Consider the following 22904-nt stretch of genomic DNA (forward strand, 5'->3'; position numbering starts at 1 on the left):
AAGATACTTTAGAACCATCTACTAGGCTGTTTCAGCCCTGTGGAAGTCCTAAGGATGCCACGGTGAGCGAAGCAGAGCACCCCAGTGCTCCCAGAATTTAGTCTATTACTTACATCTTCATTTTCTCACCTGCAAAACAGGAAACTAACTGTCAAAGGCTTGATGTGAGCATCCACAAAGTAAGACTCTTCATCCAGGCCCTGGCTACACAGCCACTCTTACTGATGATCACCCACATCCAGAGCAGGCAGGAGCCCCACCAGCCAGCAGAGCCAGCCAGCAGGTAGAGCCTCCTGCTCCACGGCTGTCCTCACCCTCTGGCTTGTCAGTGAAGGGACGTTACCTGGGCAACACCCGCCATCTCTCTGGAAACTGCTCCTGAGCAGAGGCAGGCACAGACGCTGGGATCTCAGGCGCGTGGGGGGGGGGGGGGGGGCCCAGAGCCTGTAGGCTCTTCTACAAGCAACAAGCTGTCACCAGAAATGGGCTCCCTGCCAGGAGAGGTGTGGCTCAAAATGTACTAGAAGCACACCTCTGGAGGAGGGAGCTGTGGCTCTGAAGCACACAGAAGCCAGCACGCATGCTCCCACCCCACCACGGAGGGGGGTGCTGCGGGGGAGGGGAAACGGAGGGGGGAGGGGAAGGAGCGGGAGAATCCCACCGAGATGATCAAGCTAGAAGGATTCAGCCTGGCTTTGCAGCTCTAGGGTGGGTCGTGGAGCAGAGCTGCGGGCTGAACTTAATCAGAATGGGATCCGAGTGGCCATCCAGAGCTTTGGTCACACTGTCACCCTGCAGCTGCCAGTAGCTACCACACTGCATGGCAGACAGCATTCTTCTCTACCACGATGGCTCTCCTGGGCAGTGCTGCCGTAGAGTCCTGGTGTCCCCTCTGCCACCATGCTGGAGGCTCAGCTCATCTGCCCCTCCCCCAAGCTTCAAGGCCAGCCTGTGTGCACAAGATGACCCTGCTTGCTTCTAACCCCTGGGGACGCCACCTCGGGCTCTTCCCTCCCTAGTGTGGGGGCCCCCAGGGTGCTTTACTTCCCCGGGGAGAACGGCAAGCTGCCGCCCCCTGGCTTCCCCGATGTGGGACGGGCTATGGCTGCCATCCATCACTGCTGCCAAGCCAGTGCTCTAGACGCCCTGGCACTGGTAGGGGATTCCATCCATCGCCTCAGCCCTCCACAGGGCTGCCTTCAAGTCCTCTCAGCACGGAGAATGCCGTTTTGGCTTCAGATTTGACAAAGGCTATGTACCTCTCTCACACGTTGCTCTGCGCTTTGGGTCTCAAGGTCTTCAAGACCAGCTCCTCCCCTCTGAGCTGACCTCCCTGGACTGCGCGGACTCGCTGGGCCTCTCCGGACTCCTATCCCGGGTCCCCAACTCCCCCTGAGGGCTCTGGCCAGTTCCTGGGGGAGTCTTGGCACAGCTGACACCTGCAGAGGAACTTTGTTCCTCCCCGCCCCAGGGAGATTTGGGCATTCCCGAGCCCCGGGCTTTGAAATACCAATAAGATAAGCACCTTAACTGGATACGCAGATCTCATTGTAAAATGTCATAAATGCTTGTTCTGCTTGCTTCTGTTACAGACAGGCCTTTCTGATCTGTACATCTTCTAAGACTCTGAGTATCTTTTCTCTCTTGACTGGGATTCTCCCCCTGCCTCGGGCTGAGAGAAAACAGCAGTCCCTGCTGCCTCCGTGAACCAGCGTGTCCAAGTCACTGCTTCCTGTAGACACCTGCATGTCCGTGAGCCCCGCTGGTGCCTCCGTGACCCCATGCCAGGCCACGTTCTGCCAGGGGCCAGCCGTTACTGCACTGTTGCGCACTGTTGGCTGCCTGCTGGTCCGACCCCCAGCGCATTCATGGATGGTCAAGGTAGGTGTGGGGGGCACCTCCTGCAGGAGAGGCTGGCCGAGGATCACCCTAACAATGCTGCTCAGAGCCATAAAATGGCTGCCAAGACAGACAATGACACTGGAGCACAAGCCATCTCCCTCCTGGGGGGACTCTCCAGAGGCCAGGCCTCGGGCTAAGCAGTTCATGAATGCTAGCTTCCATGATCCTGACAACAGCCGGGGGAGGGGGGGAGGAGTGTACAACTAGCCTCTTGTATACACAGAAACCATCAGGCAGCTAGTGAGAGAGATCGGGGGTGGCCTAGCTCTGTACCACAGGTGCCTGACTTGTGCCCTCCACACCTCTATTCACACTGCTGCCTCCTGTCCCAGGGAAAGCTGAGCTTCCCCTCCCTGCCTGGCCAGGGCATTTGCAGCCTGGCTGAGGCTGGGCACCCAGCTCCTATCTGCCTAAAAAGCCAGCTTCCAAGGAGATGTGATTTGCTTGAAGGAGGAATGCAACCTGGGTACTCAGCTTCCTTAGTGCCCACTGGAGGCAGACTCCTTGCAGCCATTACTGTTGCTAAGGCAACAACCAGGCACAGGTGGGTGTCCTGCTCCACTGGTCCTGGGCATCGGCTGGTTGCCTAGGTAACCATGAGTCTGGATGAGGAGGAGATGACCCAGCCTTGTTGTCATGCTCCTGTCTGGGTACCACATCCCACTTGCATGTTCAGAGACTGCAGCACCCCAGGCCCAATGCAATCAACAGTGAGGCTGTTCACGCACACTAAACACCGTATGTGTTGTTTTACTCATGAGCTATGGGTGAGCTCTTTGGGGGCAGGGAAGAGGCCTTGGCTGCCACTGCAATGTGTAGTGCCTGGAGCCACTCGGGGTTCAGGAAAAGGTGCTCCCCCATAGTTTTAAGAAGGCAGACAAGAGAGAAACCACCAGAAGGGACCACAAATGTGAATTAAGTGTTCCTGCAAAGGCATCTGGCATTGGATTCTCTAACCCATTGTCAGGGAATGCCCCAGGCTCTGTGCAGGACCCAGATTCCAATCACAGAGCTGGCTGGGCCCAGAGTTCAGGTACACGGACAATGGATGCAACTGAGCCTCAGCAGAGGGCTCTAATTCACACACCCGCTGTTACGCTCCTACCGGTGGGCGCCTTGTGTTGTCCCCTGCCACAGGGAGTTGGTGACAGGCTTAACAGCAGGTGATGTGGATCGAATTGTGCCTCCTCCCAAGGAGATGTCCCAGTCTGAACCACTGGAACGTGACACGACCTTGTCTGGAGGTCTGTGCAGATGGGGCTGCGGTCACTCTGTAGTAGGGTGGGCTGTATGGCCGATGACTAGAGATGCCCATGGGAGCATGCATGCACGGGAGCAAATGCCATATGAAGTTGGAGGCAGGGGCACGGGCCAAGGAAGGCAGCCCTCAAATGGAGGACTGTGGGGGCCAGGAAAGTGGCTCAGTGATGGAGCACTTGCCTTGCATGCCTGAGGCCCTAGGTTCGATTCCTCAGTACCACATAAGCAGAAAAAGCCGGAAGTGGTGTTGTGGCTCAAGTGGTAGAGTGCTAGCCTTGAGCTGAAGCGCTGAGGGGCAGCGCCCAGGCCCAGAGTTCAGACCCCACGACCGGTAAAAAAAAAAAAAAAAGAAGAAGAAGAAAAAAAGTGGGACTCTGTGGGGCAAGAACTCCCAGGGGTTCCAGAGGCCCTGCCCTCCTTTCACTTGGCACTTGGGACCCCAAAACTGTAGAGCACACAGCCTTCCTTTTCAAAGCCCCTCATTTATGGCATTTGGTGGTGGTCACCACGGGAAAGAAAGTCCACGCAGAAAATACTGACAAGGCTGGGCTGGGCTCCACGCCTGGCTGTGCTGCTCCACGCAGAGCTGGGCTGCTCCACGCCGAGCTGGGCTGCAGCCATCCCCGCGGCCCCATCCGGCCCCTACTTCACCAAGGAGGCAGCGGGCCTCTGGGACCACAGGTGGCAGCTTTCTGCTCGCAGCCTGCCCTCCCTCTGCGGCCTGGGGCAGCCTGATGTCCTGTCCCTTGGCAGGGAGCAGTGTCAGCATTCACCCGAACGCCTGTCCTTGGCCCCTGCCCTGCCTCAGGAAGGCCATGATGGCTGCCTAGCTGGGCACCTGCATCATCAGTGACCTCAGCAAAGCCACCTGGGGACCCAGGAGGCTGCAGGAAGAACTTGCAGGAGAATTCAGGTGGGGACTCAGCTGGGGATGATACAGGTCCTTGGCAAAGAAGAGTGGAAAAGGGGTTCCACTGAGTGCTTTCCCAACACACCAACCAACACCAGCAGCTACTGTCCATCTGGCCGGGAACCCCGGCCTCCCCCGCGCCAGCCCGTGCTAACAGCACCTCAAGCCACTGAGCCAGGGCCTGGCTACACATTAAACCTACCTCAGGGCTTAGCAAAGCCCCAACTACCCCAGAACCCCACCTGGACCCATCAGCCTGGCACTGTGGGTGGTAGCACCAGGCATGGGCACCTTTTTGGGCACAGCTGTTATTTATAGGTGTACTGGCATGCTCATGTTCACAGATGCCTAGAAGGACAAACAACTGCAGCCCACCAAATCATGGAGGGATAAGGAACTACAATGAATAGTGTACCTACCCGATGGGAGTATTTCACAGCCTGGAAAAGGAAACATAGACACACGCTACCACATGGGTGAACCTTGAAGACATTCTGTCAAGTCTATCACAAAGGGACGAATTCTGCTTGACTTCCCTCATGTAAGTCCTTAAGGTCTTACACGGTTGAGTAGGGGTTGTGATGTGTGGGGAAAAGGACAGAGCTCCAGTTTGGGGCGATGAGGAACATCTGGGTATGGGTGGTGGCAACGGGCATGCAACAGTGTGAATGTACTTAACCAACAGCTCACTTACACAGGGCTAGTGGGCATGGCAACGTACATCTGTAATCCTAACTACTCAGGAGGGTTCTGAGCTCAAGACTAGCCTAGGCAAAGGTAGCATGATGGAGGAGGTGGGGAAAGGCATGGCTCAAGAACACTCGCCCAGAATGTGGGAGGCCCCGAGTTCAATCCCCAGTACTGACCCCCACCCCAAAAAATGAAGGCTAAAGTTAATATGGTAAGCCATGTTGCCTTGGGCCCTGAAGGCAGGGGTGCAGTGCATGAGACCATCCCCTAAAGTCTGTGCGTTCTGGAGAGGCCTGGGGAAAGGCCCTCAGCGGGCCCAGCGGGAGGCTGCCCAGGGCAGGACAGCTTGCTGAGCGGAGGGTCTCCACGGGGTGGGGGGTGGAATGGTGTCCCAGGATGAAGAGGTTGGTGGGAGGGCATCGAGGTGGTCCAGACCTAGTGTCTTGATAAAAGGTGCCAATGGACGAGGGTGCCTTGCCCGACCCGTGAGAAGACCACCACACTGAGCCATGCAGTCTCTGACTTCCCGGAGTCCAGACCTGTAAGGTACGGTCTGCTTCTGTTTGTAAGCTCCAGCTGCCATTTTTTTTATTACAGCTCCCCAAATGAACTAAGAATGAAAAAGGCCCAGAGCCCCCAGAGCTACAAGGTGCGAATGGCTGGACTGTCCTGGGGCTCAGGAGACCAGCAGGATGGGGTGGGGGTCAGCTCGTGTGGTACTCTGCCTGCAGCCCTGGGGTACTCCTAGCAACCTGGGAGCCTCCAGGAAGGCCTTAGGTTTACTCTCAGAATTGAACTTGGATTTCCCTCCAGCTACTTACAAGCTGTGTAGCCTCAAGGCAAATTCCACCACCCCTCAGAACCTCAGTTTTCTAGCTATACAATGGGCTTACCAGGGGCTCTGCCTCCTGGAGCTGCAGACAGGGTTAAAGCTAATATTTCAGGTTGATACATGATAGCTGAGTTCAGTAGCCACGCTCAAAAAATAAGGTACCTAGAAAGTTCTGAATGTTGGCAATACAGGAATGCCTTAATTATGGTGGTTATAACAGCTCGCAGTTAAAAAGAAAGTGAAGGAGCATGCGGATAGCTCTGAGGATCCCATCTCACGACCACAATCCACCGGGAAATACAGAGCCCCAGGCACACAGCTAGGCACCCACACAGCCCCAGGCCCCAGGCCAGCTGTCTTTGCAGAGGTAGCTGGCCCTGGTAGGAGAAGGTGTGCTTGCTCAGCTTCACCCACAAGGCTTCAATTACTTCAGGAAGCCGCACCCATAACCATACATTTAATCAAATAAGAGCAATAAAGACCAACCCCCGCCCCTAGGGGTTTCAGAAATTAGGACTCTACTGGTGACAAAGTCCTGTCCTCAGATCTCCACTGCTCAGAGCCCAAGGTCTAAGTCAGTGAGAGAGGGGGCTGAAAGTCCCTGGAGCGCCTGTTGATTTTTCTTTCTCTAGTCGGATGGAATCAGGTGCAACACGGCGGGGTCAGCTTTGGGGTCCCTGTGCTGTGTCCAGAGATGGCCTCATGCTGCACACACGGCTGGCATCTGGCTTTCTCTTTGCACACCAGCTGGGATGTTGGCCAAACCAGCTTCGGGCAGTTTCTCGTCAGTGCTTTATAAGCTGCTTCACACGCACAGGCTCAGACAAGATGCTCTTAGAAATATGGAAATGAAGACCCTCAAAGTCCTTTCACCCAAACCTCAGCCGGGGTACAGTCCTCCTGGCGCCACCGCCAGCTTCCGGTCAGGTGGCCCACTCCTCCCTCCTGGCCGGGGCCAGCCCTGGGTCAAAGTGGTCTTTGAACCCAATTACTACCAAGTCTTCCATAAGACTGCAGGGGGTGTTTCATTAATTACTAACACATCAGTGGAAGGACTGTGCTGGGCGGTCTCAGGTGAGGCCTGGAAACCAGGGCGACACTGGGAAACCTCCCGACCCCAGACGAGGATTTCCTCCACGCAGTCTCAGGGCAGGGCCCCTCAGCAGGGGCCTCACAGTGTACTGAACTAGTGACTTTAAATAGGGCACACACTTCAAAGGACATCTGGTGTGTTTGCGGCTTGGTTTGGAAGCCTCTGCTCCTTGAGTCACCCACCACAAAGGGCCCTGATGTATGGATGCCCTAGAAAGAGAATCCAGTTCCGTAATCTAGTTCCAGCTCCCAGAATCCAGCAACCACCCCTGGCTGCTTTCAGATGGGCTTCAAAGGTAAGACCCACCACTTCTTCCCAGGAGGGGTCCTGGGCACGGCAGCAAAGGGCTGATCCTTCCAGGGGGAACCCTCAGACGGTCACACGGAGAACTCTACACCTAGAGAAACCCAGTTGCATTCTGGGAGCCTGAGTTCCAGACAGCTCCTGGTAAGAACACCTGGAGGCGACCAGAAGTGATGACGTGCTCAGTCACTCAGCACTGCCGCAGGCTGGCAGGGACCACGCAGCAGGGTCCGCCAGCACAGAAGGCATCGGGCCCTGGGTGTGGACTCTGGTTCAGATGTATGAGTAAATTATTTATTCTGAGGGTCAGGGCTATCCACCTCCCAGGGGACACTGTGCAGCACGAGTGAGGTGACACAGATGGTGAAAACCAGTAGTCAACTTGGTAAACATGCACTGGACTCCCCTCCACACCCCCTTCAGGCTGTGGGGCCCGGGGCCTTGTGAATCCCACTGAGTTACTGGGGCGAAATCCCAGTCTGAGCGGAGAGGATGACCCTCTCCGATGGAGAGTTCAAGGCTGTGACAAGGACCTCACGTGTCAGTGGACGGTCGTGAACGGGGCCCAGAGGAGCCTAGCGTGCTCTGGGCCAGTGTCCAGAGGCCCTGGAACTCATGGGTGCTGTAGGTTCCCGTGTTTCTGCACATCTATTCTAGCCTGGCGGGCAGATTCAGCCCGGTCTTCTGCAGGGTTTTATCCAAGCGTGTGGCAAGCTCCCACTCCTTTTCTTCTACCCTACTGGCGACACAGCACCCTGGCATTCTGCTGCCAACAGGAAGCAGGTCCATCCGAGGGGCATGGTCTTTCTCAGGCTTTGTGCAAAGCTGCCTGGTGGTCCTGGGTGGCGCAGGGGCCTACCGGAGAGCAGGATGCAAACAATGGCCACCAAGGCCTGGTGATCCAGGGGCCTCACTTCGGGCCAATTAGCCCCTCCCCAAATCCTTCCTTCCTAAGAGCTGAGCTGCCACCCCGCTGGGCTCTCTGATCACCTCCGGCTGAGACAAATGTCTAATTCCTCTGTGGGGATAGGCGCTGCTCTTTTTAGTGTGTGTTTGGCCTTGTCTCCAAGCCAACAGGCAAGGGGTGGGAATGCAGAGGCCGGCAGCCTCAGAGCAAAACAGCAAAACAGCAGGCCATTGTTTCCTCCCAGACTGAACCTCCTGGGAAACGCAGCAAGCGGTGCTGGGGACCTGCTGCCCCGGCAGCCTCCTCACGAGGTCCGGCCCACAGAGGCACTACCTTCTGGTTATGAAGATGTTTCTCATCTGCACACTGAAAAAGTTCAAAGCTGGGTGCCAGTGGCTCACACCTGTAATCCTAGCTTATTTAGGAGTCTGAGAGTGTGGTTTGAAGCCAGCACAGGTAGGAAAGTCCATGACATTCATATCGCCTGTAAAATGAGGCTGAGATACCCACCTCCCAACAAAACACTGAAGCAGAGCTATGGCTCAAGTGCTAGACCACCATCCTTGACGAAGCGAGGGGACGGTGCCTGGGCTCTGAGATCAAGCCCCAGTATGAGAGAAGGGGGAGGGAGGGGTCTCTGTCTTAAAGGGCAGAAAGCAAGTTCGCCCACAGAGCTTTCATGTGAGAAGCCTCTTGCAGGGCTCAGCGAGTCATCAGCCCCATCAGAGCATGGAACATGTGACACCCGGAGCTCTGCTCCCCTTCCCTCCCTGCCTGGGAACAACAACCGCAAATGTCACTTCTCTCCTAGCTGCTGGGATTGCTGTTTCTGAGGCCTGGGAGAGCGGTCGCACAGAAGAGGGAAAGGAGTGTTCTAAGACCCTGCAGTCACGGTAGACACTCTAGGTGGACGGAGGAAGCCCTGGCCAGTGACAGGAGAGTTCAAGGCGAGGCTTGGGGGCCCAGGTCATGGTACAGCCCCAGCTTCTTCCTTTCTAGCCTTGCAGCCTGAGCCACGTCATTCTACTGGTCTTGGTGCTTGTCCTAGAGTGGGGATGGTCACAAGAGTACCTAGGGGTGAGAGCAAGGTGCTATGGGTAGACACAGAGCCCCTCCTCGCAGAGCATAGTGCTTTGCTAAAGAGCTGAGATCCAGCTAGGCTGACTGAGGACCCCCACCTCGCACACAGCTGGGCTGGCCACTGTTTTATTTACGAGTCAACCGTGTGTGCATTAGCATTTTCATTCCTGAATTGGCCCACAGCTGGCTGGTGCCACTGTTTCCTGGGCTGTGGTGAGACGGCGCTTCCTGGCAGGAAGCTCAGCAGAGCTGCTCACCTCGAGGTGGCCGGAAAGCAAGGAGGGGCCAGGGACATGCTCCATCTCTCAGGCCTCCCTGACCTGCCACTCGAGCAGGGCCCTACCTCCTAGGGTTCCCACCACATGCCAGTAACGAACCCATCACAGAATCAATACATCGATTAGGTAGGTCAGACTCAGGATTGATCCACCTTCCCAGAGCCCATCAGCTGGCAGCCAAGGAGCCTTCTGGAAACAGCTCAGATGCACACCCTAATACCATAGTATGAACTAGTAAATGGAAAATTATAGAAATAAGCCATCTGTAAGTTTAAAAAATTAAGTGCCATTGAGTGGTGCAATCAAATCTATACTGCCCAGATCTAGCTGAGTAGGATGGAACACAAGAAAATATTCTAGGGTGCTGGAAATCCGGGTGGTGGTTACTCTACACACCCAACAATTAAGATGTATGCAATTTTGTCATAAATTACAGCTTGAATGTTTAAAATGGAAGAAAGGTTAATGGGAAAGTGGGGATTTTATTTTGTATTTTGATGTAAAGCACAGGGACTTGAACTCAGGGCCTCATGCTTTCTCTCACTTAGCTTTTTTACTCAAGGCTGGTGCTGCTCTACTACTTGAGCCATTCTTGTACTTTCAGCTTTTTGGTGCTTGACTGGATATAGAAGTCTCATAGACTTTTCTGCGTATGCTGGCTTTGAACTATGATCATCAGATCTCAGCCTGAGTAGCTAGGATTACAGGTGTGAGCCTTTAGTGTCTGCTTGGGAATTTACTTTTTTTTTTTAGTCCCCTTTCTTTTTAAGGTATATGTAATTTTCAACAGCCCCAATCTTGGGGCTCTCATAGTGCTAAGATATATTGGAACTATAACTTGTACAGCCACTCAGGAGAACATGTCAGCTGAAGGGCTTGGTAGTTTGCCTCATGGCTGACAGTTTGATACCAGGACACACAGCAGGAATGTGCGTGTGTGATGCAGATGTTCAGCAACTCACTGGACAAACGCATCGAAAACAAAACGACACAACACAACACTGTCCAGCAGCCAGTGAGTAATAAAGTGTTAGGGTACATAATAGTCTGATAAGCATCATTTTCAGCCAGTGATTTAGAGTTCCAGTTTTCTGGTAGTTAATTGGAGGTAAGAGTCTCACAGACTTTTTGCCGAGATTGCCTTTGAACCATGATACTCGGATCTCCGTCTCCTGAGCAGGAAGGACTATAGATGCAAGCCACCAGTCCCTGGCTGGGTTGTGTTCTTTTGATCTGTGCACCTCTGTTCTGAACAGCACTCTAGTGGACCTTGTGCTCTAGCCCTGGTCTTACCAGGCCCACAACCCTGCCAGCTCCTGGTGGAAGAAGCTAGAAGTACCTCAAGCATCCTGCCAGGCACAAGACAGAGTTGGAGGTCCTCTAGCCTGGGACACAATCCCAGTGTGACTGGACTCCAGCAGTGTGGCCTCCAATCAGCCACTCTGCTCACTCGTCTCTTCCTTCAATACCAGCCTCATCAGGCGTGGGAAACCAACAGATACCCCGGTATGACCACCTCAGCATAGCTCCTGACACCACAGATGAATAAATTGTTTTTCCTCTATTGCAAATACCTATGAGGGCAAGACTCTCCTCCCCAAGGCTGTCCAGTCCTCTGCCACTTGTCAGTTTCAATCCCAGAGCACCCTGTTTTTGGTTAGAGGGTCCCCAGGGACCCACTGAGAGGGGCCTGGGGATGCTGGAGACTGGTGCTCCTGTGGGGACTGGCAGCCTGAGATTGTGAGACCTCTACCCTTGGGTTGAGTACTCCTGTGGACAAAGCCTCCGGTTATACTTGGATCGGTGAGGGTCTCCCCTCTCCCCATCTCAGCCCGCCTAGCTCCACTGAGCCCCTGAAACCCCTTCATGCAGAGCTGGAGCTGGAGATAGCCCCTCCTTCCAGAGCTCTGCTCACTCCCTCGGATTCTTTTTTTTGTCGGTCGTGGGGCTTGAACTCTGGGCCTGGGCGCTGTCCCTCAGCTCTTCAGGTCAAGGCGAGTGCTCTACCACTTGAGCTACAGCACCACTTCCGGTTTTCTCGTGGTTTATTGGAGATCGGAGTCTCACAGTCTCTCCTGCCCGGGCTGGCTTTGAACCGCGATCCTCAGATTTCAGCCTCCTGAGTAGCTAGGATTACAGGCATGAGCCACCAGCGCCTGGCTCCCACTGATTCTTAAGTGGTCACAAAACCCTCTTTGACTGAGGGCCAGAAATTAATCTGACAGAATTCCTCCCACTGGACCAGGGTGAGGTGGGCCTGTGGTTGGGCCCCTAGGAAGTCTAAGACCAAGTCCTGCTCTCCTGCTGCCCCTTCCTTCTCACTGGAGGCCCCGTTACCCTACCACAGGGACCAAAACAGTCTGTCCAGGCGGTTCCATCAAATCTGATGGAACCGCCTGGACAGCCTGAGGAAGCCCAGAGAGCCAGTAATGCAGTGCGTCTGGGCTGGGGTGGAAGCGGGTGGGACTGAAAATGGTTGGGCTGTTGTTGGGGGGAAGGAAGGTGTGATGCTTCACAATGAGGAAGGGGCTGGCAAGGCAAGGGTTACTTTGCATAATCCCAATGCCTGCAAGATTTGGAAAGGCCTCCTGAGAAAAAAATGCCAGGACTCTGGACACACCAGGCAGGTGTGTGGAAGGACCTTCTGGAGCACATGTCCTTCCTAGATAGTCGGGGAGGGGTTTGGAGCCTGGTGAAGCGGTGTCTGGCTAGAGCAACAGGATCCCTGGAGTGGCCTCTGCCCCGGCCGGGCCCCACGGGGCCCAGGACCAGCTCAGCCTTGCAGGCACCAGTGAAGGGCTTGCGGCCATTGTGTCGCTGCTCCCGGGGCAGGCATGCTGGTAGTGCCTTCAGCCCTTCCCCTCTCCCCATGCGGGAGGCACAGCCAGACGGGCGGAAGAGAATGCAGGAACTATCCCTGGTTCCTGGGCAGGGGACCCAAATGGTAGCTGTCCTTTGGCAAGGGCCAAAGAAGCCAGTGGCTGGGCCCTGACATGTAGCAACAGCTCAGAGATTTGAAGCTCGACAGCTCAAGATGCTTCCTGGCCTCACCAATGTCCCTCATCCCCCCAGACTCTCGGTTCCCTCATCTGTAAGACCTGGGAGTGACAAAGGCCACAAGGAACTGTCACGAGGCTCGCTCGAGGGAGCAGACGAGACAAGCTGCCGGCACGAGGGAAGCCCAGGAACCCAGAGACGCTCCATACGGTGCTCTCCCTCAGGCGCTCTCCACCCCTACTTTCTTTTTTCTTTCCCACCTCCTCTAGGGCACAGAGGTCTGGCTGAGTGACCGCCCAAGGGGCTGGCCATGCCTGCTTGGAGAGCAGCAGGGGGCCCAGCCAGAGACCATGCAGAAGGACCCTGGGACTTCCCTCCAGCCGTGTGCTCCCGTGGCTCTGGCCTTACCCACAGTCTGCCCCCAGCTCCAGCACAGCCCCCACCCACCCCCCACCCCGGACTGGGGCGGTTCTTAGTGAGCCAGCTCCTTGGGGATAAAATCATCCTGGAGTCCAAGACTTCCGTGTGGCGGCCTGGGGAAGCCTGCCAGGGAGCAAAAGGCTGGAGGCAGCTCGGGTCCCGGCTGGGCAGAGCAGAGCAGAGCAGGTGCAGCTGGCCCTGGTCCCTGTGGCCGCCTGGCGTCTCCTCACAGGTGGCTCCCTCAGAGCCTGGTCCAGGCGCAGGTGGTGCTCACCCGGCGGCATGCTCACAGGCAGGTCTGCGCCCCGTGCCTGTGCCCACAGGGCATCCTCCAAATCCCACACCAAGAGACAGGGCAATGCCCCCGCAGCCTGGAACACAGGCCGGTCCTGAGCTTACAACTGTGGCTGTGTCTCCCCCTCCCCCCCCCCCCCCCCCGACCGCCCGTGCATGTGGTTGCTTGTCTCGCCAGGACCAGGCCTCCGAGGGCCTGGGCAGGAGATCAAAGGGAAGCCTCATGTACAACTAACTGTACATTTCCACCCTCCCAGGGGCTGGCCTCGGGAGCCCAGCACCCAAACCCCCAGAGCCACCCTCCCAGGGAGCCTGTGGGACATGAGCTCTGCTCTGGAGGGGGCTGGGAGGGCCCGCTCCGCTGGCCAGCCCAGGCTAGCCCATCTCTTTTCCAGGATGGAAAGACTCCCAACTCCTGTGGGCCTAGGCCTCCAGGACTTGCGGAAGGCAGGACAAAGCTGAGTTGCCTGGGGAAAGGAGGAGAACCTCAAAGTGGCCACTCTGCCCACCGGCCTCCTCACTTGCAAATAAACAGAGCTTATCTGGGGAGACTGTTTCCCACACAAATCAGTGCTCAGCACTGAGGGCAGGAGGCCCCGACAGCAGAGTGCACCAGGTCCTGAGCTAGCCCACAGAGACGCGTGTGGCGCTCAGGGACACCGTGTTCACATGCTGCCCCTCATCCCCAGAGGTCGCCACAGCCCAAGCCCTGGGCAGCTCTTCACTGCTGTCCCCGGCAGGCTCTTCGGTCCTCTGCCTGCTCTGCAAATGGAACACTGCAGAGAAAGAGCTGACAGGACTGGGACAGGGCTGGGTTTCGAAAACTCCCATTGTAATAATTAAGATTTGTCAGCCCTGGGGGGCCGCTGTCCCGGAAGAGGGCCCCCAGATGCCAGTGCAAGACCAGAACAGCGAAGCAGGGCCCTGGCTCTGAGGAGCACACGCTTTCTGAATAGATGAACATGTTCTGCACATGCGTGTGCTGCAGCCATGGCATCAGTGTTCAAAAACATCTAGAAACTTTAAAACCTCATGCTGAAACGGGGCAATTTCTAAATGCCCTCAATTTGTATATTCTAGTGATTAAAGAGGAAAGATTTAAAAAAAAAAAAGGAAAATATGGAGAGCGAAAAGGCTACAGTAGAAGGTCATGTTCTGAGAGGGCTGATGAGTTCTGAGCTCAGAGAAAGGCACTGATCAAGAAGGCAGGACAGACCGGTTGCTGTGTAACTGAGAAAACCAGCTGACCTCTCTGAGCCTTGATCCCTTCATTTGCTACATGACAATGGACCAGAAAGTAGCCACCAGGCACTGCAGGCCCTCACTCACTCATTCACTCACCCAGTTAGAGAAACAGGTGCTGGATCCGCTCGCACCAGGGCAGTAAGCTTCGGAACCAGCATTCACACCCAGGTCTCCCAGCTCATTTTTGTTAGCCCAAACAACTTTAAAACACCAAATGCTTCTCTGCCCCACCCCTCACCAAATCCAGGTAACCAAGAGCCACAGGAATTCAGCCAAGCTGCTACCACTGAGATGCCACTGCCACCTGGTGGCGACACACCTAAATCACTGGGGCAACTGGGAAAGGGGAACGGCCCCTGTGTCTCAGGCACGGTTGAGACATCGCCCACGCTTGTGTAGGGAGAACACAGTGCCAGGCAGGTGCCAGTTCTCTGAAAGCCTTGACTTTCTGGATGCTTAAAAAAACAAAAAGACCCAAGCTGGGCACCGGTGGCTCCCAGGATTACACCTGTAATCCTAGCTACTCAAGAGGCTCAGATGTGAGGAGGATCATAATGTGAGGACTCTTGTAGACTCTTATCTCCAATAAACTATCCAAAAAAGTCAGAAGTGGTGCTGTAGCTCAAATGGTAGAGTTCTTGCCTTGAACAGAAGAGGCTCAGGGACAGCACCCAGGCCCAGAGTTCAAGCCCTAGCACAGGCCACTCCTCCCTCCCTCCCCCAAAAAAGACCCAAATGCAACCACAATTGAGTCCAGACTTTCAGATATTCTGGAGAACTGCTGGAGCCCAGGGGCCCTGTTCTGGCCTTGTTTGCATCCTTCACATGAGGTTCCCAGGTGAACTCCTATACCATCTTCCAGATGGGCTCCTTGTGCCCATTTCCTGTGCCACCTTGGTCACAGTCATGTCCCATCTACAGCTCTCTCAAGCAGCGTCATGGAATGCCTGCAAATGGCTGCCAAGGGACAGGCTGACCAGGCAGGAGAGGGGGCAGCACCCAGTGCAAAACCACCCCTGCAGGCAGCCCAGTCCACGTGCATCGGCCACCTCTTGGATGGCCATGGTGCTTTTCCCCACCTCCGGGGGGAGGGGGGGGGGCTACAGGTGTCCAGGTACTTTCCTCCCCATCCTGAGCCAAGGAACAAGGCAGGCTGCCAGTGGAGGTGGCCTGTGGGTCCTCCATGGTGAGCACGGAGGACACAGGCAGTGCAGATGAGGCAGCCGCGGTCCCCGATGGTGGAAATGGCCACACGCCGTCCTGACGATCGGTGTGTGACTGCCACCCCCCAGAGAGCCTCCCTCTTCCACTGCATTTCTAGGAGGCCAGGGACACACGGGCGCCTGATCACAGAGAGCCGGCACCAGGCACATTCCCCACACAGAAAACCAAATTCTTGGTGGCTTTTCAGTGGCTGCTACCTCACTCTCTCAGCTGCCACCTGGGCCCTCTGACCCCACGATATTTCAGATTCACAAGCGTTGGCCCCATCTCGGTCTGCAGACTGGGCCTCGACCTCCCCATCCACACTGCAGGAGCGGTGGCAGTGACAGGCTTCACCAATTTGTAGACGTTTCACTGAGCCTTGGCCAGCTCCACACACAGCAGGAGCTCAATAAATGCAGGTTCCATTTGGTACCTTGTATAAAGCTTCTAGGGCCTGGCACCACAGGCATAAAACAAAAGGACCCAGGCTGACATGGAGGAGAAAAGTGCCTAAGACAAGAGTGTGATGGTCTGGGTCTCTCTCCCCTCCATCTGTGTGGAGCCCCTGAGGGACCAGGGGACCCCAGCTTCCAAGGCTGGCCAGCTCCCTACAACGAGGACAATTGGTGACACCACCTGTCGCTCCAGCCAACCTATCACGGCTGGTTCTACAGGCAAGATCAGAAGGCAAAGAGGCAGGGCGAGGAACAGCCTCCTGTGGGTGCTGCTCCGCCCCACCACCAGCTCCACCGCCAAGGCTACTAGGCAGGACACAGAGTTAGGGGGGGAGGAGGAGAGAAGCACTGTCCTCAGGGGAGCTGGCCTTGGCCTTGGAAGGGACCAGCACAGGCCTGGAGGACCGCGGGCATGCCCCACAGAGTGAGACCAGAGAGCCAGGCATAGAAGGAAAGTGGGCACAGGAGCAGGGCTCGTACTTAGCCTCACACAAGCTTAGCCTTGTGAAAGTCACTTTCCACGCAATTCCTCAAGCGCCAAAGTCCAGCTCCTTGGCCTTCAAGGATGATGCCACAGAGCAAAGCCCCCACCTGGACTGTCAGGAAGGCAGAGCCTCTGAGTGACAAGCTGGCTCGAAGCCACCATCTGCTAGGTCCCGACTTACCTTCCACTGCAGAGAATGGAACCACTGGTCTCGCAGGTAGCTGTTGGCGGCCTGTAACAAGAACAGGAGGAGTCTGGTCACCAGCTGGCTCGTCCCAAGCCCAAACGCATGCCCTCACCCTGCCTGCCCTGGGCTCTGCCATCAGACCCTAATATGTCTCGAGTGCCATCTATTAACCAGCTGTATACCAAACTGCAACATGAGGGAGTGGAGCTGTAAAGAAAAACACAAAAAGACACAGCCTCCCTGCCCCTGCCCCAGTGGCAGAAATGTTCCGGGCAACGTGAGCACCAGCAGCGCTAGAGCAGACCCACAGCAGACACAGAACACAGCTGAGGAAGAACCTTCCGCAGCTTCCGGCCAGGTGGGATTGGGGCTACTTGTTACCGCAGCAATCCCAGCCTGCTCTGTCTGCGCTGCCTTTCACACAGCCTGAACACCGAGCCAGGAATGCTCTACCTTCGCGCCTTCCCCACGGGGCCTGACTTAACTCCCATGCGCCCCTCAGGTCCCACCTGAAATGCCAACTCTCCAGAGTGACTTCTCCAGACTCCCTCCTCGACTCACACTGTCCTGCAGCCGCCTGCCGGGCTCTTCTCTATTGGCTGCGGCTCCACAAGGTTAGAAAACATGTTTGACACATGTACCACAGTGCCCTTGAAACCCAGAGAAATGTTTGCTGAAGGCTGATGAGCTGAATAAATGAATGAATGGTTGGAAGCATGCACATGCACTGGGCCAGGAAGCATGAACAGACGTATGGATGAGCAGGTACATGGATGGATGCTGCATGCCTGCAGGGGTGGGTGTGTATGGACAGATGGGTGGGAGGTGGCTGGATGTATGCACGCACAGGCAGACGGATGATCCAATGGATGGGTATGTGAGTGGGCAGACGGATGTATAGACACATGGACACACAGTGGGTAAATGGGTGAAATGCATGAATAGGCGGGTGGCTGTAGGGGTGGGTGGGTGGGTGGATAAGTGGTCCATCGTTATACTCATTCAGCCATTCAACATTTTACAAAAAAGAATACAACTTGAAAAGAGCCCTTTGGTCTGGTAGCCTTCCTTCGCCTGCAGGTACTGACAGTGGCTCTAGAAACAGCCACACCGGTGCTGACCCAATACAGTGCTGGCTGTCCAGGGGCCATCACTGAGCCTGTGAGCTGCACTGACGGCTGGGAGCCCAACGGGGGCAGAGCCGGCCAAAGGTGGTCTGCACAGCCCGGATCCTTGATGTCCAGTGCCCCACCCAGGCCTGGTGAGGCGCCCAGCACACCTGCATCGCACCGTTTATGTGCTGGTGTGGCTGGCCTCCTCAATGCAAGCCAAGGAGACGTGCTGTGGGTCCAGCTCACAGGTAAGGGGCCCAGGGAGGCCCCTCTCCACTGCCTTGGGTCACCCAGCAGTTCTGGGCTGCCCCACAGATACCTCCCCCTCCCCCTGAGCAGCGGGCGTGCCATGCGCCAGCACCCGCTGGAGGCGGGACTTGGGCCAGAGGCCACACCCTGCAGATAGACTGGCCACCTTCCCTGCGGAGGCGCAGGCTGGGTCCAGGGTGGGAGGGACCACTCTTTCTGCCAGAAACTGCTGGGCGTCCTCTGAGCCCCTGCCCGGGGAAGCAGGCCCGCTGGGCCTTGGCAGGGACCGGTTGGTCACCTCTGCAAAGCACCCCTGCCACATGGCTGGCAGCAGAGAGAAGCAGGACCACCGGGCCGAGGGGTGCCAGCGTCACTCAGAGAATCCATGGAGCACACGGGAAGGAGCCCAGCCTGCCCCTGCCCCTGCCCCTGCCCCCTTCGGCCACGGGCCTGCCCAAGCAGCCTCCCACCGCGCCCGCCCGCCCGTGATCAGTCTCTCAAGGGCTGCTTCCAGGCGAATTCTGCCCAATTTCCTCTGCGAAAGCTGCCAAGTTCTATCTCATTGTTACATTGTCTCAGAGGTGAGAAAAACCAGGGAGCGCGCTGTGGGTAACGTTCCCAAGTCCAGGCTCCTGGCCCGACTTTTGGGGGGAAAACAGCAGTGTGCGCAGCCCGGAAAGGTCTTTCTTTCTGACTTCCAGTAAGAAGGGAACCCACCCTGTCCCGGCCAGCTGCTAGCCTTGGGGTAAACAGCTGCCTGGCCTCCAGCAGGGCTTTCAGAATCACTGCTGAGAAAAGCCAGGTTTAGATGCAAAATGGTCCAGAAAGCTGCAGACACCGTCCCCGCGCTGCACTGACGGCTGGGAGCCCAACGGGGGCAGAGCCGGCCAAAGGTGGTCTGCACGGCCCGGATCCTTGATGTCCAGTGCCCCACCCGGGCCCGGTGAGGCGCCCAGCACACCTGCATCGCACCGTTTATGTGCTGGTGTGGCTGGCCTCCTCAATGCAACGCCAGCTGAAAGGATACTGAGGGAGGAGGAAGATAAATTGGTCCTTTCTGTAGCCAGAGATGCTAACAGCAAGGCATTAGGGGAGTTCATGCTGAATCCACAAAGCATCTAGAAGCGTGGCGGTGGCCACGCGGGATGGCGGGCGCCTGCAGGCATATTACTTGGTCTCTGGGCTGGGGACAAGGGTATGGCACAAACGCCCACTTAAGTCTTCCCAGAAACCAGGGCAGCCTTGTGAGGTCTGCCTGCCTGTGGCACAGATTCAAATGCTAGTGAAGCAGGAGCCCTGTGAGGAACCCCCTTGAAGACAGACAAGGGAAGGAAGAGGAAGGGAAGGGAAGGAGGAGGAGGAGAGAGAAGGACGCAGGCAGAGAATGACAGAACCAGATAGGAGAAATAGAATGTGCGGTGGGGGGGAGGAGGGAGGGGGGGGAGAGGAAGAAAAGATGGGGAAGAGAGGGGAAAGGAGGGAAGGGAGTCGGAGAGAAAAGATCAGAGATGGAGGAAATCAGACAGGCACAGCTGCATCCTGAAAGAGACACACCCAAACCAGCAAGCAGTGGGGGTAGGCAGGAGAAACAGGGACCCCCAGAGGATCCTGACACCCCCTCTCTCCCCAGGTGGAGAGGCTAAGCCCCGTGCTAGGGCAGAGCAAGACAGGAAGCATACAGAGCCCACACAAGACCACGCTCCTAGGAGGAGTGCACAGAAAAGCGTATGCCACGCCCCAGACACAAAGCTCCCCAGTGTCCCCCAGAGCTGCCTGCACAGACCACCACAGTGGCAACCAGCTGTATGGGGTGCCAGGCACCCAGCTGCATGGAGGAAGAGCGCATGCAACCCCCTGGGGCAGACTAAGCAGCGCACACACCACGGTGCACAGGCCCCTCTGCCCCTCCTACCAGTCAGCAGGGAAGGTCTGTCCAGGGCCACTGGGGTGGCTCTTGGTGACCATGTGTCATCACTAAATCCAGGCCTTGCCACTATTACAAGCACAATGTGAGCAGGATCAAGGTGCCCGGCATCCAAGAGCCAAGTGTCACCGGGCCTCTTGGAACTACAGGGCGGTCATCTCCAGCCAGCTGCACACACCGAGGGGGGGGGGGGGGCGGGGGGGGGGGGACCAGCGTGGAGGCAGGAGCTGGCTTGCGGCCACTGCCCTACGCTGGGGGTGCCCTGCAAGCTGGGGGTGCCCTGCAAGGGGCAGAGCGGCACCCACCTGGGCTCCCCGGGGACCATGGAAGGCTGCTGCGCTCTCTGCCAAGCTAAATCTGCTCTGGATCTTGAGCTGCCGGCCTCCCTCTTCTCTCCTGCCTCTCCTCCTCCTCTGCCGCTTCTACCTCTGACTATGCATCCGAGTAGGGGTGGCAGGCGAGGGGGATGCTGGGGGAGCCAGAGGCCCGCCCGCCCGCAGCTCTGGCCCCATAGCGGGAGCTCTGACGCACAGCCCTGCCTACAGCAGCCGTCCAGGCGAGTCATTACCATTGGGCTCCCGGCCACGGCCGGGTTAAAGGAACATTCCAGGCCCTGACCAGCATCCTGCATCCCCGCAGCCCCTCTGCCCAGGGTGACTGGCATTCTGGCCCTCCTCAAGCAGCCCCAAGACCAAGAGGGCCTCCCATGCCAGAGTAGCCAGCTCCAGCCTGGAAGAATGGGGTCAGGGCCTCCCTGCCCTGCCCAGCCATTTCTAGTCTCCCTCCTGTGTCCCTCTGTCCCTTCCATGTCGGCTCTGCACCTGTAACCTAGGGTGCCTTCCATCCTTTAAGAGCTTTCAATGGCTGCCTCTGGCCCTCATCAGGCTGCTACTTCCTCCTTTGGCGGACGGGACCTGCGTGCTCTGGACATAGCCACAGACCCTAAATGCAGCCCTCCATCCAGCCACAGCCACAGCCAGCTCCACGCCCCACTCACACGCTCCCTACCCAGACTGCACACCCCCAACCACCACCCTGGCACACTCCTACTCAACCCTGTGTGCCCAGATCGAATGCTGGATCCCTGGGGAGCCTGCTCTGGCACCCTAAGGCAGACTGAGTCATTCCTCTCCTCTTGGGCCCTGGTCCGCTGGGACATGCCTCTATTTCAGCCACCGGCTTCTGCAATCATTTGTTTATGGCTCGGCCTCCCTAGAGGCTCTGGGCGCTTTGCAAGCATGCGGCCTCTCCAGCACAGGAAAGACAGCCCACAGAGCGGGCGGGCTGTTCCCAGGCCTGCCGGCCTCTCTTGGCTACTGCGGCCCAGATGGTCTTCCACCCAAGGGGGTTGGCATCTCCACCCTGGTGTGGATGGTGCTCTGTGCGGCATCTGACAGCATCGGACAGGAAGGCAAGGAGGGAGGAGGAGGAAGTGGCAGGAGGGGGAAATGGCCCATGAGGCAGGATGGAGGGGACAGGACTCGGGGAGGGGCGTGTCCTCAGCGGGCAGAGCAGGACTAGAGGAAGACAGACCGGGGTGGGCAGGGTCTTCCGTGTCCTCCAGCAGAGGATGCGTTGGCCATGATGAATGGGCCAGCACCTTTCAGATCCTGGCACTTGTCCCAAGCTAGTGGCTATATATATATATAGCCACTATGTATGTTGGTAGTGCTAGGTGGGGTTTGAACTCAAGAGCCTCACACTTTCTAGGCAAGTCCTCTACTCTTTGAGTCGCATACCCCTACCCTAGTGGCTACCTGAAGAAGGTTTCAGGGAGCATCTATCTGGCAAGAGGAGGTTTTCCCAGACAGACAGAAAGGAAATGTTCCTAAGGAGGCCAAGGCTCTGCCCTTCCCAGCTGAAGAGGAAACTTCTCTGGCCAAGTTCTGACTCGGTTCCTCTGGAACTGATGCCTGCAGGACAGGGGCCGGCATGTGGCTGTGCCGCTTCATTCTGCCTTTCACTTCTCCCTTCTGAGTGCACCCCCCACCTCCACCTCCTGCGGTCCGGGGAGGGCCTGGTGGATCAGTCACGGTGGGCAGGCAACCAGGAGAGCATTTCTGAGGGACGGGACTTCAGCAGAGCCAACCAAGGTCTTCCAGGAGACTGTATGCAAGGTACTGGGAAGGAAACGGGCTTGTTTTTCTAAGGATTGTAGGAATGTGGCTTCGGGTGGCCAAGGACCTGCTCTTCCCACCACATGTTGAGAGAGTCAGCCTCCTGATGAAGCAACACACAGAAGAAGAGCCAGGAAGTGCAAAGAGGGAGAGGAAGAAAGGGAGAGGCATGCTGAATATTAATGTCATCATCTGACTCCTGGATCCAGCGATGCCTGAAATCCTCTCCTGTACTTCCCACGTGTTTCAATAGATTCAGCATTACAGCTTCCTTTTTGCTTCACCAATTTACATTGTTAACATCAAATCCTGGACTAATAAACAAATGCACACATTCTTCCTCCGAGCAGGAGGTACGGCCATTGGGTTCCAGAATCAACCAAGAATAAGAAACCTCCTCCTTGTACAGATGAGAAGGCAGCACGTGTGGTTCATTGCTTCTCATGGTCCTCTAAGGCCTAGCAACTGGGCCTGCATGCCTCAGTCTCCTCATTGCCAAATGGAACCCTCACAACTCATTTCTTGGGTTTAAGATCAAATACTAAGGCAGTGAAGGCATACAGAAGGAGCTCAATCCTTGCAATTCTTTCCTCCTCCTCAGGCTGCTCCATTTGTGCCTTTCTTACAGTTGGTGTTAGGCACCCTTACAGCTTTTTCTGAGACAGGAGAGGGCAGGGCAGCGGCAGTGGCCCACCGCTGCCCAGGGCCAGGCAGAGCAGAAACTGGAGGGGGGGGGGGGGGAGGGAGGAGGGGCGGAAAGTGCAGCCTGCTGGCTCCTCCTACCTGCAGCAGGACGGTCCCCCCAGGGATGGTGAGCTGTAAACAGTACTTCGGAGCGTTCTCCCATGACAGCAGCTGGACATCTTCAATGGCGCTGTAGGAGACTGAGTTTTCCATGTACCCAGTTGGCTGTAGAAAGAAAGAAAGACACATACACACAGGTCAGATATGCAGGCTGG

General features: G+C 56.6%; 1 protein-coding gene across 1 annotated transcript in view; it reads right to left on the reverse strand.

The window, feature by feature from the left end:
• LOC122126160 (c-Maf inducing protein) overlaps positions 1-22904 on the reverse strand; it is a 151765-nt gene that overhangs the window by 36070 nt on the left and 92791 nt on the right. Inside the window, exons 2-3 of the mRNA XM_042700775.1 lie at positions 22729-22854; positions 16538-16588 (exon numbers count right to left, since the gene is read on the reverse strand). Coding sequence (XP_042556709.1) covers positions 16538-16588; positions 22729-22854 — 177 coding nt within the window. The remainder of the gene's footprint in view (positions 1-16537; positions 16589-22728; positions 22855-22904) is intronic.

Source organism: Dipodomys spectabilis, unplaced genomic scaffold (genome assembly GCF_019054845.1).
Source record: "Dipodomys spectabilis isolate Male_0828 unplaced genomic scaffold, ASM1905484v1 ptg000273l, whole genome shotgun sequence".
NCBI lineage: Eukaryota > Metazoa > Chordata > Mammalia > Rodentia > Heteromyidae > Dipodomys > Dipodomys spectabilis.